Source organism: Bombyx mandarina, chromosome 13, assembly GCF_030267445.1.
Source record: "Bombyx mandarina strain Sakado chromosome 13, ASM3026744v2".
In the NCBI taxonomy this organism is placed as follows: domain Eukaryota; kingdom Metazoa; phylum Arthropoda; class Insecta; order Lepidoptera; family Bombycidae; genus Bombyx; species Bombyx mandarina.
Genome location: NC_143220.1, coordinates 15695958 through 15713204, shown reverse-complemented (window position 1 = coordinate 15713204; position 17247 = coordinate 15695958). Strand labels below are relative to the sequence as shown.

The 17247-nt window shown below is 35.4% G+C and overlaps 2 protein-coding genes across 2 annotated transcripts; one reads left to right on the top strand and one right to left on the bottom strand.

Annotated features, from left to right (window-relative positions):
• The first annotated feature begins 851 nt into the window (after positions 1-851).
• On the top strand, positions 852-5391 carry LOC114245025 (protein phosphatase 1 regulatory subunit 36). The gene is made up of 10 exons (XM_028177028.2): positions 852-1066; positions 1390-1483; positions 1554-1613; positions 1692-1829; positions 2624-2768; positions 2848-3000; positions 3072-3300; positions 3469-3657; positions 4293-4406; positions 5230-5391. The coding sequence occupies exons 1-10, from the start codon at positions 957-959 to the stop codon at positions 5354-5356; spliced, it is 1359 nt and encodes a 452-aa protein (XP_028032829.2). The 5' UTR covers positions 852-956; the 3' UTR covers positions 5357-5391.
• An 833-nt stretch (positions 5392-6224) lies between these two features.
• Positions 6225-15805, bottom strand: LOC114245026 (protein phosphatase 1 regulatory subunit 36). The gene is made up of 10 exons (XM_028177029.2): positions 12869-15805; positions 12526-12622; positions 11940-12005; positions 11737-11868; positions 11342-11486; positions 10966-11118; positions 9875-10103; positions 7786-7950; positions 7315-7425; positions 6225-6556 (listed from the first exon to the last, which is right to left on the bottom strand). Exons 1-10 carry the CDS (start codon positions 12958-12960, stop codon positions 6445-6447), a joined length of 1302 nt encoding a protein of 433 aa, XP_028032830.1. The 5' UTR covers positions 12961-15805; the 3' UTR covers positions 6225-6444.
• Positions 15806-17247: the final 1442 nt, after the last annotated feature.

Here is a 17247-nt window from a genome sequence, read left to right as displayed (position 1 = left end):
TATCCGTGCGGACTCACAAGAGGTGCTATCACCAGTAATGTTAGTGTTAGTGCTCATTTTTATAATATCTTCAAACATTATCTTGTACTTATGACAAAAATTTATTCTCGTTGGTCCGTTCGAATGTCAAGTTAACGCTACCAAATCTTTTTTGCTTAACATTTTGTGTGATCAAAGCTTACGATAAAATTTTATTTGGAAAAAATTGTTTGAGATCAAGTCAGGAAGATCAGCTATTCTAATTTTTCAAAGACAAAACGATGAGCATTTCGGTGATTTCTTTTGACATTACTATGACGAATGTAGTCAGTGATTTATAGATAAGACATCCTGCTCCTGGCGTCGTTTTCCTCATTACTCAGGGTCGTGACTCCCCCGCTGCATCAGGTTCTCCCGTACGATTTCCCTCCATCTGCTTTGATCCTTAGCTTCATGAAGGGCATTGTAGAAGTTGATGTTCAGAGAAGATCGTATTTGGTCCGACCATCTCGTGGAACTGCGTCCTCTGGTACGTTTGTTTCCTCCTTGCCTGTCACCATAAGCTGTTCAAAATTGTGATACTCTTTACGAGCAATACGTCCGAAGAATTCCTTATCTCTTTTTCGCATAAGATAAGACATATACAGTGATTTATTAATAGCAGAACATTTTCAAGCAACCAAGTACAAGCCTTTCTAATTTTTAACCATGCATAACAGACTTTGATTCGAAATTCACATTCACTCATAGTATTTTTGATTTAAAATTGAATGTCGCTTAAACCAATGATCCATATAGTGGAATAATAAAAACATAGATAATTACAGAAAGAGTTTCACTACTTGATTTTCATAGCTTATTTGCATTTTCACATTTGAAAACAATGACGTTTTGAACTAATTGTAATGTTTTGATACAGTTTATTTAAATGTTTTTTTTATTATATTTCTTTATTTCAATCACGTTTTATATACAAAATGCTTGGCGCGTATTCTTCAAATTACGACAACGATGAGAACTTTGAAAGTTTATTCGAAGATGGGCATTGGGAATGGGATGAAAATGTTAAGCAGCTCGTGTTCACAAGGTAAACAAACGTATGACGTTTGTATGTAACCTCGAATGTCCACAACTTAAATTGATTACAAAAGTTGGGCATGTACAACAGAATTACACATCGCCGAAATAAAAATCACGTAATTCGAACTGCGTTTGGATAACGATCATTTTTCGGATATAATACCAGAAAAATTAAACACATTACTCAGCCCAGAAGTTAACAAATTTGGAGTCCGGATCTAATTGTAATCGATTTGAAAACAATATTATTACAATGTTATTATTCTTGACTGTTTTACAGCCATTTCGCTGTCAGTGTGTATTGTGAGTAAAAGAATTTCTGTTCAACAGTGATCGCCCGCGGCGCGAATCCTCTTATGAATCAACTTTGCAGACTACTTTTGGTCCGGTAGAATTTAAAGATAATTTAGATCTTCTAGACGAGGTACCTACAGCTTCATTTTGTTCGCTTGTGTTTTTTATTGATTTCATTAAATTATATTTGAAAATTTTAGCTAAGATTTCGTAAATTATTTCAAAGGAAAACCGTTGAGACAGACGTGGTCACTGTGCAGGTAATAGTTTAAATATGTTTAATAACATAAGATATATTAATAAAACTCAAAAGTCAATTTGAATATTTTTTTATGCAGGATATTAAAGATTTAGTGCTTTACACAGCACCTTTAAAGATGCTAATAGCAGCTCCAGCAACAATCAACGTTCTTCATCTACGAGCAACACACCGATTCCTACGTGCTTTAATATTCTATTGTCAATATTATCTACAGGTAACTCAAATCTAAACAAATGTATACATCACAATCCGCACTTTGAATCGGTAGAGGTATATAACGTAAGGCGTAACTTAACATAAGGAGGTATATAAGGCGAGATATATAACCGTGCTATATATTTCGGATATTCGTGTGGACACGTGGTCAATACATAACTACTTTAAAAAAATATAGCTACCGTAATATTTGAGCCCATAAGTGTAATCGCATTAGTAGTCGAGGGAAGTTCAATCTATTACAAAACCGGATGGTTCGTTACAAAAATGATATCTGGAACTCTTCGCTGCTTATGAACGAAGCGATCCAGGTGGCCAAGATGAATTCTGCTCCGGTAAAAGAAAAAATATAGAGGAATCATCCTGTATAAATCGTCAGAGCACTAGCGTTTCATAATAGACATAGAAACGCAATATTTTGTACAATGACGTCTACGTTTAAAAACGCTATACGAACTCTAGCAGTATTTTAGCGGTAGGCAGCGGCTTGGCTCTGCCCCTAGCATTACTGAAGTCCATGGGCGACGGTAACCACTTACCATCAGGTGAGCCGTATGCTCGTCTGCCTACAAGTGCAATAAAAATAAAAATAAAAATAAATATGTCACAAGAAAGTAACTAAGCATTTCCTCTCAATTTCCACAGATTATTTTATTAGTTTATATCTTAAAACACTATAGATAAAAGTATTTTGGTTTTATAAACAAACTAGTGTATTAAGTGTTATAGTAACGTGGTATTATTAAATTTACTATAATATTATTATCTTATGGTGTTTTAAATATTTTCTAGACTTCTGACGAAATGAGCAAACGTTCGTTAGAATTGGAAGCGAAAATTCGTACACATAGAAGCGATGAAATTGAGAGAATTTTTCAAATGAATTTAGAAGACCTACGTTTACTTGTTGCTAAAGAATACTGTAATCTAATTATGGGTACAATCGCCGTTCATGCACGATTACAATAGTTTACTTAAAAATGAATTAATATTATGTATTGAATTAATAATCGCAGGAGATGGTGAGTTTAAAAAGTATCATCACATGGGCTTGTCAAAGAAAACGCGCTCACTAACCAAAAAAGAAGCACAGCTATTCGAAAACGTTCTACGTATAGCCATACAAATAGCGTGGATAGCCCTCGGACGCAAAGCGTTTAACCAAATAGGTAAAAATCGCTTCATGTTATTCTTTAAATTGTTAGCACAAAATATAATGTAACTGGCTGTTTGAATTTAGAGAAGGAAGTGCACAGAATTTTCAAGACCCCGATTTTTAACTTCGCTGACCATAGATTAAATTCAATGAATACTGAAAAACTGAGTAATGAAGAACAAAAGATATTACTAGGACATTGCGTGCATTATGGCAAGAAAATTAAAACTCAATCGCCTTTAGCGAACGAAGCCTTTTGTAGTAGACACATCGACTTCAGAATGTTCGGTCTCGGTATTATCAAATATAATGGGTAAAGATTATTCTATTATTATTTTTATTGTAATAATTTACACAAGCCATAATATCTTATGATACGAAAAATATACTCAAACGATTAATAATGGTAGACATAGATATTTTTTTAAGATAACCCAATAAATGATCCAACTACGCAATTCTGTTTATTACAATGTTTCAGTTTGCCAAGTCGCTTACGTTATTTCGAACAAATGTTAATAGCACCTGAAATACTTTTGGGCAAGTTCGAAATAAGCCTCGGTATCGTTGGTCTGCCGCGATCAAACTTTGACACAATGCTCCGGGAAATCAAAGTCCCGCTATCCGGAGCGAGCACTTCATCGAGTAGAGTTCGACAATCTGTGGGGAGGTAGGTATTTTCGTGCAACATATTATACAATTCCACAAATCGATTAATGAAAGTTAAGAACATTATAAATAAAAGTGTCGTTCGATTTAGTATTAATTATGTGCACAAGACCACAGCATAACACATTTGGATTCATTTTATTTGATGAAATTATTAACCATATTAATTATTGTATTTATAAAATCTGCAATATATTCTTAATTTAAATTAATGTAGAAAAAACAAACCAACAAACGACGTTATTTAAATTTACCTTGTTCTTTGTAAATTTGTTGTTACGCGCTGGGGTTCGGGATAAATAAGTAGTACCACCAAAGTACAAATTAACACTGTATCAGCACTTAGAACACTTTAAAATTCTCAATTCGCTTCTTCCGCTTCACTTCAGGTGATCCGTTCGCTGTTTCACTTCGAGTAGATCCGATTACTGACTGCGTGCCATTTCTGCAACGCTTTTATAGTCGATACGACATCCCTAAAATTATCGAGAATATTGCACAAAAGTCGAGTATTGTGTTTCCGCTATCTAACAACAGATGGCGTTGTACTTTTCGAGCGTTCTAGATGCTACTAGATCCTTCGATATTTTGCGATAGATGGCGTTACTCTTACCGGTATAACATTATTATTATTAGGTTGACATCATCAAGAATGTCCAGATCGAGTGCGGGAGGAAAACAGAAGAGTACTACGAGCGCAACTATGCAGCCGTTGTATAAAGACATTGTGATTCCCGAACCAAGTAATACGTGAGTGAAATCTACTGTCCGTTTTCATTACAATGTGAGACATGCCTCATTACACAAAGCTTAAATCAATGCACGATTCACAATAAAAAACAATTTAACCAATTGAGCTGCAGTCGTATTCTTAATGCATCGTTCGAGTGTTTCAAACGCAGAGACCTACTTTCAGATGTCATTTACTTCATCATAAATACATCAACTAATAATGAAAGTAACATTTTGTTTTTTTGTCATTTTAAACGAACAAAACAGTGATAAAAGTCGACGTAGCTATCTTCACCACATCAAATGTTTTCAGATCGCAACTAAAATATTTTGCGACGAATGTTTTTTTTTAATGCTACCGAGTCAGGTAAGCCATGTCACTAGTCGTAACGGGGACCCATAGACTCAGAATACAAAAAAAACCCATAGACAACGCAACTTGACCGAAGTCTTGATTGTTTTGTATGTCCCGTTTAGACGTGAATTATGGGACGTTCCTCCACGCAGTTCTACTTTTGCAGTCCTTCAGATCGCAATATCACTCCTTACGTTGGTAGCCAATCAGTAACGTGTTGCTCTTGCTAAAAAAAAACACATCCTGTAGTAATTAGATTTGGATTAAAGTTCAACGACCTTACGTAGAGCACTCTTTAAAATCACGATATGAATTAATCGGAAAATTTATTATCTAACATTAAGATCCTACTTTTAGAAAGAGATGATGACAATGCGATCATAGTAGCTCGGGTACCCGTATCATGCACCCGTATCATGACAGATCATTTATAATGTAAGACTATCTTAACATACCAAGTTTTATTGTTTTTTAATACATTTTTAGAGACAGTTCCGCGGAATTTTCTTGCGAAACTTTACCAATGGCCCCCTGTGATCAAGATCAACAAAACAAATGGTTACGATGGATAAAGTTACACACGAATCGGAAAAATAAACATAAAAAGCACTGAGTTTTTTTTCAACTCAAATATAATCTGAATCTCAATCGCTTTGATGATATTTTATTTACAAAATTCATTGCATTAATCGATTTTCAAACTAAGTTAATCTCAGCAATCCATATCCATTAAAAGTGGTAACGGCTTTTTCTGTAAGTTTACTCAATAATAATTTAATAGACAACACGACGAAAATATCGGTACCCTAACCCGTGAAGTCGAAATCTCGATATACAACACTGAAGTACCCTTCAAGCCGTAATGTGTTACTGCTTCGTGGAAGAAATTAGCAGGATAGTAACATCCGACAGTGAGTGCTACCAATACGCCCTACCACCATACAGTCTTTCGACAAACGCAGTCCAAATGACAAGCAAAGCACCTTAGAATATAACTTTAATCTACCTACAAATTCCTGTTTTGATTTACCAATACTTAATCTACCTTTTCCAAGGACGATGAATCTCAGGTACATTGGATAGTCCTAAAACAAAGGCTAAATTATATTGTTGAAAAACGCGCCAAAATAAAAATATTGTAATGGGAACAAAACATAACCGACATAAGTGTCGTCTACTTCACATAATTTTATTATTAGGTACCATAATTTTAAGTCGTACTTATATTATATTGAAACTACAACAGGACCGCTTTTCGTGTCACAATTATCGTGTCAAAGGTTTCGAAATTATTTATAGTTGACTAGCTCCAGCAATATGCCATCATTTTCTTCAATAGTATTATTTTCTTAAAGGTTAACTCGTTCAATTAAAACAGACCTCTTACATGTCAGAAAACTGTCAAGCACTTATTATACTATTATGAAATATAGTAAGAAAACATATTATAGTAATATTTATTCAAATACATATTAAATACAAAATAAAAATAGTAAAAAAAAATGTAAAGTTAATTGTAATCAACATAACCTTTATGACCATAACGATACGGTGATGGTCCAACAAAATACCTACACATAAAAATACACATTTTAAAGTATTACGTGTTCATTATTTAATTACAATCTATCTGTGTTCGATCCGATATGAACAGACAGAGAACGCTTCAGATATTTAAGGTAGATTTTGACAAACTTATATCTAGCGCAGATTCATCAGTTTACTAAGCCTATTTAGCCACCGCCGTCGCTGCACTTCGTTACATTGACGAATTTTCTCTGGCTCATCAGGAAACGACGGTGGAAAGCGTACACTGAAAGTTTTACACACATCTATTATTGGACCCATTTATGCAAACAAGAACCAACCCACACACAGCATGTTAGTTTCGAGAAAACGAGACTTTTGTAAACATAGTGTGTAAAATGCATAGATAGTATAATAATGAATGAATACTTTTTAAACCTATTTGGGATACTATAGCCTATCTAGGAATATCAGATTTATATAGCTTATGTAGTCACAGTATAAAGTAAATCTTTAAAAACACGGTTGGTTCTTTTTTGCAAAAACATATTTTGTTGCTTAGTTCCTTCTTGCAAAATTGACCTAAGATTGCATCTGCGTACTTAACTCAATTTCATTCAAACTTTGGGTTGGTTCTTGTTTGCAATAAATGGGTCCAGTTAACCAGGCAAAGACAAAACAGTGAAGTATTCAGTCACTATTTCTTTCAGATTGTCAACAAATATATTTTTAATCTGTAACTATTGTAGAATTTAGTGTTACCGATTTTGAATGTTTTTTTTTAAATATCGCTAGCTGATCAAAATATATTGTTTCAGTTCCGATTACGGTCGAAATTCGATCGTTGGCCGAACACTAGTAGTATTCATTATATTATGTACTTTCGGCTACAAAAAGCTACTCTAGTAGGTGGCAATAAGGACCAGCGTACCATGCGTGTCCCTAATATCAAGATACTTCTTGTATACGAGAGACGTTTTTATGTGTACTAGTTAGGAGAAGACTGTACGTGTTGTACTTAAAAAAATACAAAAGAAAACTTACTCCTTGGATTCCTTTCGTGGTAGTGTTATGTCAGGATATAATTTTTGGACGACATGAGAGCTTTTCCTCATAGACGCTGCACTTTTAGAGCTCCGGTTGCTTGTCGATGACCTAGATTTGATAACAAGCAACTCAAAATCAAATTGTTTTGGACCAGAAATTTTCCGATCAAGATTTGACGGTGCTACTAAAAAGTCTCCGAATCATAATTCTTGGTTGTTACAAATAAATTTGAATGTCTTCGTTACTCCATTAAACAATTGAGAAAATAAATCTATTTATAGAAAACGCATACGAGATAATAACATGAATACCAACATCACACTGAGATCATGAATAGCAACATCTTAAACACAGATATTGATTCCAATCGGAAATAGAATCAGGGTAGAACCAGGGCGGAACAGTAGTCATAGTCACTAACCACTACATCAACGATATTTATATTCGTTTAATATTCTTTTTACGAACATTGAAGCTTTAGATTTTCCTTCCGTAGCAGTCGGTAGGGGTCTAAGCATCGTGTCGAAAGCAGAACGCGGCAATCCAATAATACCGAGAACTATACCGGATTCAGTAAAATTCTCCTCAGGACCGGCTATTGTCAAAAGTAAATATTGCAAACGAGAAGTTAGGCTGAAAAACAAATGTAATATTTTTTATTATTTTTTTATGCTATAAATCATATGTGCAGACAAATTTACAGGTCGTCTGGTGTTTTGCCGATATCGGATCTTAGACATCATACGTCATAGACACTACCATCTTATGGACACTTAGGTACAACTTAAACACTGTCATATTTCCAAGAGCAATTAGCGTTAAACTATAAGCTTTATCAAACGATACGAGTCATACCTCGTGCCAATCCCACTTTATGGAACAACAGTTTAGAACAACAAAATTTATCGGTTGTCACATGCTTCTTCGCAAAAATCTATACCTAGTCAGGTCATAAATTCTGTCACACGTTTAATGTAAAATAATTGAAACAAGTTTATTCATCAATTGAAACAAGTTTATTCAACAAAACATAGATTCTTATGACACTAAAGTTTATTCAAAATGACCACCGTGATTTTGAATACAGGCCTTCAATCTGCGCGGCCAGTCGTCTATCGCAGCACGAACGAGGTCCATGTCAATATCGGCGGCTGCCTTAATCAAGGATGTCTTGAGTGACTCCAAATTGGGATGAGGCTTTCAGCACGCCTTTTCCTCCAAGTGTTGCCATATCTTGTAATCAAACGGATTCAAATCTGGACTGGAGGAGGGCCAGTCTTCGTGCCGGATGAAGTCGATTTCACGCGCCGCCAGTCAGTCTTGTGTGCTCTTCGCTCTATGAGCTGGCGCCGAATCTTGTTGGAATACCCAGTGCCTGTTATTGAACATGGTATGAGAAACAGGTTCCACAAGGTTCGTCAGGACTGTATTTTGATACACAACTGCATTCGTTTTTACACCTTTCTCACAAAAATGTACCTCTGTTAAGCCCCAATAAGAAACTCCCAACCATACCATGAGCGAGGATGGAAAATGACCTCGTTGGACACGCGGAATACGGTTGCTCGCTTCTTCACTACTGTGTGCGTACACCTTATCATTTTGTTTGTTGTAGCTCTCTTCTACGGTAAAAATTTTTTCATCCGAAAAAAGAATTTCCCGATATTTTTTTCCAGCGTACCGCTTCAACAAAGCGCGGCATCGCTTCAGTCTCAGGTCGATTAGACGAGCATTCAAACGATGTCCTGTTTTTCTTCGATATGCCCGAAGCCCTAAGTCTTCATTTAACACCCTTTTCACCGTGGCTCTGCTTAACCCCATCTGAAGGGCCAACAGTTTCTGCTTACGTTTGGGATTTCTTTGAATTCGCGCCTTCACAGCTTTTATCGCTGCTGGAGTCCTAACAGACCGAGGGCGACCACTTCTTGACCTGTCATCTACACTAGAGTCTTCATTGTATCGTTTGATGGTACGATAAACGAATCTTTTGGTTATATTCAAATTTTTCAGTATGTTAAAAATTTGAATTGGCGCGTAACCGCAACGATGCAACGCAATAACTGCAACACGGTCTTCTTTAAGCGTTCACTCCATATTTAAAAATGAGTAAAATTCTAAAAGTATACATTTTTATTTTCATGAACAATTCGAAATTCGAATTCAATAAACTTTTTTGTGGCCAGCATTCTAAAAGAAAAGCTTTTACTGTGTGACAATACTTATGACCTGACAAGTTATATATAAAAATGAATTGCTGTTCGTTAGTCTCGCTAAAACTCGAGAACGGCTGGACCGATTTGGCAAATTTTGGTCTAGAATTATTTATGGGAGTCCAGAGAAGGTTTAAAAGGTAAATAAATATGAAAATGCTTGGATATAAATAATAATAACAATTTTGTTTTTTCTTTGATGTGTCCCCCGACGGACGGATACCTTTTGTTTGTTTTAAGTTTATTTTATACAAAAGTCTAGTTCTTTTATTTATCGATTGAAGCACTACGAAGTCTGCCGGGTCAGCTAGTAACTTATAAAATTGGCCAATCAGATGATTACTAACTGAGGGCATTTAATGACTCCAAGACCCATAACACGATAATCGACATCTCTAGAACAAAACACTTCGTTGGTCAATGGCGATTTTGTGTTCAACTTTTTATCGTAACGAATGCAGTTTCCAAATAAAACTGAACGCTCTTCCTTTGTCATTTTACCGACATAGCCGGTTTTCAGAGTGTGCTCAACTGTATTGAATATATCAGATTTGAAGACTCGATTCACTTCCAATTCTATAAACAAAATACACAGCGAGTCAGCTTATTTTTTTCTTATTTGAAATTTTTTAATTCATTGATAAATGTTTAATTATTACTCATTGTAATACCTTCTTCGTCGTACTGATTCATAAACCTAACACGTGTTCATGAATCTTTTTATGCAGAAAAGTCAGTACCTGATTACAGAATTTCAATCCCCCTCATAGTAGTCATCATGGTCTAAAAAAGACGCTGTCGGTTTGCTGGTACCGAGCGATATATACCGAGACTATACTGGTATTAGCAGATCAACTTTTATTAGGAAATACGCACTTAACGTGATCATAAATAAAATCCACGTTTATAATAACCAAAAATTAATAGAAATCAACATTTCTAAACTTACGTAATTACTTTAAAGACTATACGCCCATCGTGAGCCCGTCCGAAATTCGATCTTGAAACTCGAGATTGAAGTCTCATTTCTATTGTATAACGGCTGCTACATCCTTCAAATTGGAACGTGTGATTCTTCGCAGAAGACCTAGGGGGGCGGTTCGGCGGTACCTACCCGTACAAGCTTGCCATGCGTCTCACCACCAGTAAAAATTGGCGATATTCACTCTTATGAGCTCTGTGTGCTTAGTGCGAGTTTCTTAACGTTCTCGATAACGTAAAAGTTAAGCCAATTTTGTATGCAATTGGAACAGCGCCCCTACCGGCAAACGTACGCAAACGATCCCATTCCATACAAACATGAGCTAACTTTTACGCCATCGAGAACTCGCACTAAGCACACTGGTAATCACTTAACAAGAATTAGGCCGGGACATAGTTCACGTAACCGTACAAAATACAAGTATGTATATATTGTAAAATTCGAATATCAAAATACCAATCTGATTAAAAGATTTCCTTCCCAAAGCCAACCAAACAACTTGGACGCACATTCGCAACAGTGTTTCGAATAAACGAGCGTCTTTATCTGATAGTGATCGACGTTTTTTCTGTGGGCCCATGTGATGGAACTTTCTAGTCTCACCTCCGCCTAAAGATAATTTAAATTTTCTTACTTTTTAAAAATAATGATGGGTTATTGGTGGATTTAAAACTACAACTACGTGCTTTATGTGTTCATAATCCCTCAATCATCTGTTCTAATATTTTAACAAAGCAATCAGTGAAGCGATAAAATTGCTTTATAGTACTAACATACGTCATCATGTAGTTTGATTACATGCTCATTTAGGTTCTAATGTAGTACTAATTACCTATTAATATTGTGCAATATTCTTTGGCGACTAACAATCGCAGATCGGCTAAGTTATCGCGGTATTCGTTTTCGATTATCTCACAATCCGGCGTTCGAACTTTTGCTTCCAATTCTATTATACGATTTGCCATTTCATCTGCAATCTTAATTATAACCAATACAAACACACAAAACTAAAATATAGTACTTTTATACAAGGCATTAATTAGTAAAACTATGAAGAATAAATACGCTGAATGAAATAAAAACTATTAATAGTTAAAAAGCGGTATATTCATGAGCGAAGGTAAACCTTTCCTATCAGGTAGGACATACTAGAGATATACATGTATATATATATTGACAACAAAAGCGTGATAAACATTTTATTTTTATGTGAAAATAAATAATTACCTGTAAATAGTACTGGCAACATAGAATCAGTGCTCTCAAAAACCTCTCTGTCGTGGGAAGATGAAGCATATTAATCAATACTGGACTTAAAATACCGACAGGAGCAGTAAATATTGCAATATCCTTAACATCCTATAACATCAACTTTATAATTACATAATTTATAAATAATTAGTGATTACAGTTAGTGATGAAAATGTCACCTGGAGAGTTATAACGTCTGCCTGACCAGATTGCAACTTCCTTTGGTAACGCCTGCGAAACCGTATCTAGTAAATAAACGTTTTTATTTATTTAATTGCAAATTTATAAAGTTTACATGTCCTATTTGAATATCGTGATCCACTCTCGGTACTTTTATGCTCCCATAGTACTGATCCCCCTTCAATCAACGTACGACCTAGCCCATAAACACAACCCAACCAGTTTCTCAAAGGATTCTCAGTGGATCGCGATTACGATTTCAAATAGCCTCTTAAGTTACCAAGGATCAGGTAGCGAAAAAAACAATGTTTACATCATCTGTTTGTTTCAACATAAACAGTGTTTTTGCCACTGAGTTTATAAATCCGTCGGCCTATTGTAACTAGGTATTCGTTGAAAATACTCGCGCACCATCCACTGCGGATCGACGATACTCGGTCAGAATTCTTTCCTAATTGGAAAAATCAACTAAGTACACAGTTTCATATAAATTGGATAAACACAGCCCGGTCACATAAAACACGAACGCACGGACTAACTATAATTTCAAAATTATTTTAACATTATATTTTAGAAAATCAGCACCTGTTCAATTAAATCTACGTCATCTCGAAACTCTATGGCTCCAGTGGGCGCTTTTGTTGATATCTGAATAGTTTCCACTGGTTGTGGAGGTAAATCGCTGAAATCCAAAATAATCTAATAATAGCTTTGCTGAAACGTTTACAACAATAATTAATTTATATTAAGAGTAAGTATCGAAAGTTTTCTTAGTAGGTACTTAGTAACAACAAGTATTGAAGACGATTCGAACACCCGAGATTTAGAATATCCCCCCTATTAATATTTTGTTATCCCCCCCATTATTATCCCATTAAATTGTGGGTGACGAGACGACTAAAAAATAAATTAAGAATTATTTTAGTACCTTATAAAGTGTAAGGTATTTGTATTTTCATTCCATTCCCAATGGCCGTCTTCATACAAACCTCCAAAAACACCCTCTTCATCATCAGCCATCGCAGTACTTAAAAAAAAAAAATTAACACTCCCTACAATGATGGTAACTAACAGAATATCATTTTTACATAAATCTTTGACAAATCAACAACTTCAAAGACTTTAATTTTATGATCAAAAAGGTTGTTATTTGATTCAATTTTGCTTTGTTAATATTATAATTAAGTAGTTCAATGGAAGTTGACGACCTTTCTGATTTTATCTGTCAAAAAATGTTAATATGACTAACATAGTTTTTTTTAAATGAGGTTTTAATAAAGAGTTATGAAATATGAAAGTCTTTTAAGTACTCCCTACTCTTTAGATTCGGAAACGCCCAAAATAAATTGACTGCCTATCCTCTGTTCTCGAGTACGAAACATAATCATTGTGTTGAATAATATACGCGTACTATATAAAGAATAAAATCTACTACACAACTAGGTGCCATCATAAAATTCTAGTGCAGTTCCATTACTTGCCGTATAATTCTGCTATAAATAATTTAAGTTTCATTCATGATTATAAGTCACGGACAGCTATAACTTGCAAATTGAAATTTCCATCGAACATGTTTGTAAGTTTGTCGAAATTTACGACGTCACCAGTGAGTTTTCTCTCGCCGCCACTGAATACAAAGTTATGTTAATGTTGCTAGTGCACCGAGCTTGGAACTGCAGTTATCTTTATATAGGTATAGGTGCACCAAGATTTAATAATTTCCACGTTTCATTCACGTATACCTATGTATATTTTATTACTATTATAGCCTTTATTCAGACAGTATTTCATTTACATATCTTAATTTTATTTTTGTTAACACTTTTATTTTTATATACTTTATATATTAAAGTCTTAACTCTATCCTTAACTATTTAACATCGAAAACCCGGCTGTATGTCATTTATTGACAAAGGCCTCCTCCAACCTTTTCCATTCCTCTCTGTCTTTGGCAGTTCTTGTCCATAAACCTCCTGCTACCGCTTTAATATCATCCACCCATCTTCTGGATGGTCTACCTCTTTTCCTCTTCATATGACTTGTGAACCAATTCATTATTGATTTTGACTATTTATTTATCTTTGCCTCTAACTATATGACCTGACCATCTCCACTTTGTGGAGACCTATGTATATACCCAAGTAAGATACTTGTTTAATTTGTTTAACAAGGTAAGCTCGATACGGAAATGGGTAAAATAGGTTATCGAAAGATTGTCGTCTTTTCTATATTCGATCAATATGTTATATCAAGTACCCTAAATGTACCCTTATGTTCCCTAAAATTGTTTTCATCCTGTTCCGAATAAACATGTATATTGGGAGAAGTGTGTCAGGTGTATTAATTCATTGAATTCGTCATCACAGACGATCGCGCTTATGAAGCTGCGACGCACAACTTTGATCGTGTGCGCTCTGCCATGTGATCAAATGAGCTTGGCGCGCTATGGGGATAACGCTGGACTTGTTTATAGAGTACCTGCCACTGAACTTAAGATCTCATCTACTCAGTGATTCACTGGTTCCCAATAGATATAAACTAGAGCGGTTCATGTGAAGGACTAATTAATATTAGGCACTCGTTAAGCATGAAAGGTAGCAAGCATTTAGAGATGTTCCACGCATAACAAAATGAGTTAAAATAACGGATGATATTTTTTTTTTTTAAATAGTTATGATAATTTTACTTCTGTAAATAAGCAATATATTTTCTGCTACTAAGCAAGATGACGGCAAGATTTATTCACGGTATATATACATATAATTACGGTAGGCATCGGCTTGACTGTGCTCTTAGCATTGCTAACGTCTGAGAAAGGGTAACCCATTAAATGGGCCATATGTTCGCCTGCAGACAGTGGCAGTGTAGAGCAATTTTGTAGTGATTTAAAAAATTTATTTATTTACAGAATTTTATTTATTAAAACGTTATTTTAAATTGTTTTTCCGTGAACTCGTTTAGTCTAGCTTAACAGAAAATATAAATCATCACAAGAGTGAAAGGACAGAAACTCTAGAATTCTGGTCAATATAAAAATTGTCTCTACATTATGTATACTTAGTCTGGTCATAAAACTGTTATAATTAAAAATAAACAAAATATTACATTTGAATTTAGAATTTGTCATTTTTATATGAATGCTCATTGAGTTTTCTCATTTTGGCGCCAATACATTGTACAATATTTTGCGATATTAAAATGGAGTGGGGTGATAAAGAGAACTGAATCGCTGTGATTGCATTACACAAAGTAGGTATGGAGCCAAATGCAATTTTTAAAACTCTCCATACGCTTGGTATTAGTAAAATGAATGTGTACCGGGCTATTAATAGGTGCAATGAGACCTCTGTTTGTGACAGAAAAAGATCTGGCCGTCCACGTAGTGTTCGTACGAAAAAGGTGGTCAAAGCAGTAAGGGAAAGAATTCGAAGAAATCCTGTCCGAAAGCAAAAGATTTTATCTCGGGAGATGAAGATAGCACCTAGAACCATGTCGCGTATTTTAAAAGATGACTTAGGACTTGCAGCCTATAAGAGACGTACTGGTCATTTCTTAACTGATAATTTAAAAGAGAATAGGGTGGTAAAATCGAAACAACTACTGAAGCGGTACGCAAAGGGAGGTCATAGAAAAATTTTGTTTACGGATGAGAATTTTTTTACAATTGAGCAACATTTTAACAAACAAAATGACCGTATTTATGCTCAAAGCTCTAAGTAAACTTCCCAATTAGTCGACAGAGTGCAACGTGGGCACTATCCGACTTCAGTGATGGTTTGGTGGGGTATTAGTTATGAAGGAGTGACTGAGCCATACTTTTGTGAAAAAGGTATCAAAACATCGGCATAAGTGTATCAAGATACCATTCTTGAGAAGGTAGTGAAGCCCCTTAACAACACCATGTTCAATAATCAAGAATGGTCCTTCCAGCAAGACTCGACGCCAAGTCCTAAAGCTTGGTCTACGCAGTCTTGGTTGGAAACGAACGTTTCGGACTTCATAAGAGCTGAAGACTGGCCGTCGTCTAGTCCCGATCTTAATCCACTGGATTATGATTTATGGTCAGTTTTAGAGAGTACGGCTGGCTTTAAACGCCATGATAATTTGGTCCCTAAAACAATCCGTACGATTGACAATGAAAATTTTCCCTTGGAAAAAGCGTGCCTCTATTGATAACTGGCCTCAACGTTTAAAGGACTGTATTGCAGCCAATGGAGACCACTTCGAATAAGCTTTTTATACTTTTTTTTTTTATATTTATGTATTAAATTAACACACTGTAAAAGTAATAAATATGTTATTTGCAATAGAAATTTTATTTTTTCCCTTGTAACAGTATTTATGGCCAGACTAAGTAGTATTTCGGTGCTAACAACCTGCAAATGAAGTTTAACAACCGTTAGTTGTCTCAACGAGCGGTTTCAATTACTAATAGTTTCTAAACGTCGTTTATTTAGATCAATTTAACTAGCACGTGCCAGCGAAACCTATGTAACGTCAGTATTATTAAAGTTATTCGCACCGACCAACTGCATCACGGGTTTGCGCCATTTTATAATTGCTTGTTGTTCAACTGAGTATAGATATATAATTTTTATTGCATGGATGATTCGACAGCCCAGCTGGTGTTAAGTGGTCACCGGAGCACATAGACATCTACCTATAATGTAAATGCCGCCACCTACCTTGAGATATAAATTCTAAAGTCTCAGTATACTTACAACGGCTGCCCCACCGTTCAAACCGAAACGTATTACTGCTTCACGGCAGAAATAGGCAGGGTGTTGGTACCTACCCGTGTTGACTCGCAAATTATAATTTTGCGTGTTCGATTTTTATTACACGATGTTATTCCTTCACCGTGGAAGTCAATCGTGAACATTTTTAAGTACGTAGGTATTTCATTAGAAAAATTGGTATCCGCCAGCGGGATTCGAACACCGATGCATCGCAAGATACGAATGAATGAATTTATGTTATGATCCGCGAGTGGACTAAGCTGTATCTTCTTAATAAAATGACACTTTTAAACACATGCTTACGTACGTCCGTCATGCTTATGACTTAGGCATGTGTAGTATTCGCTTAAGTGTTTTATCACACACGCAGCCCGCACTAACATAAGACTCCTTACAAACTTTATTCGTAGGATCGCCATCGATACACTGGGGTACGTGCGGAATGCAGATCTTGACAACGATCAGAATTTCGAACCCATCCACGAGTACATGAAAACAACGTCGGAATGCCTCTTCAGTAATGCAACACGACAGACCCCTTATTGTAGCCGCAATTGAGTACAAACCT

Excerpts from the sequence above, each read along its gene's own strand:
- LOC114245025 (XM_028177028.2), top strand. The coding sequence starts at position 957 with ATGCTTGGCGCGTATTCTTCAAATTACGACAACGATGAGAACTTTGAA. Across the intron at positions 1,067-1,389 it reads AAGCAGCTCGTGTTCACAAG|TGATCGCCCGCGGCGCGAAT; the intron begins GTAAACAAACGT and ends TCTGTTCAACAG. Across the intron at positions 1,484-1,553 it reads ATTTAGATCTTCTAGACGAG|CTAAGATTTCGTAAATTATT; the intron begins GTACCTACAGCT and ends TGAAAATTTTAG.
- LOC114245026 (XM_028177029.2), bottom strand. The coding sequence starts at position 12,960 with ATGGCTGATGATGAAGAGGGTGTTTTTGGAGGTTTGTATGAAGACGGC. Across the intron at positions 12,623-12,868 it reads AATACCTTACACTTTATAAG|CGATTTACCTCCACAACCAG; the intron begins GTACTAAAATAA and ends TTTGGATTTCAG. Across the intron at positions 7,426-7,785 it reads GGAAAATCTAAAGCTTCAAT|GTCATCGACAAGCAACCGGA; the intron begins GTTCGTAAAAAG and ends TATCAAATCTAG.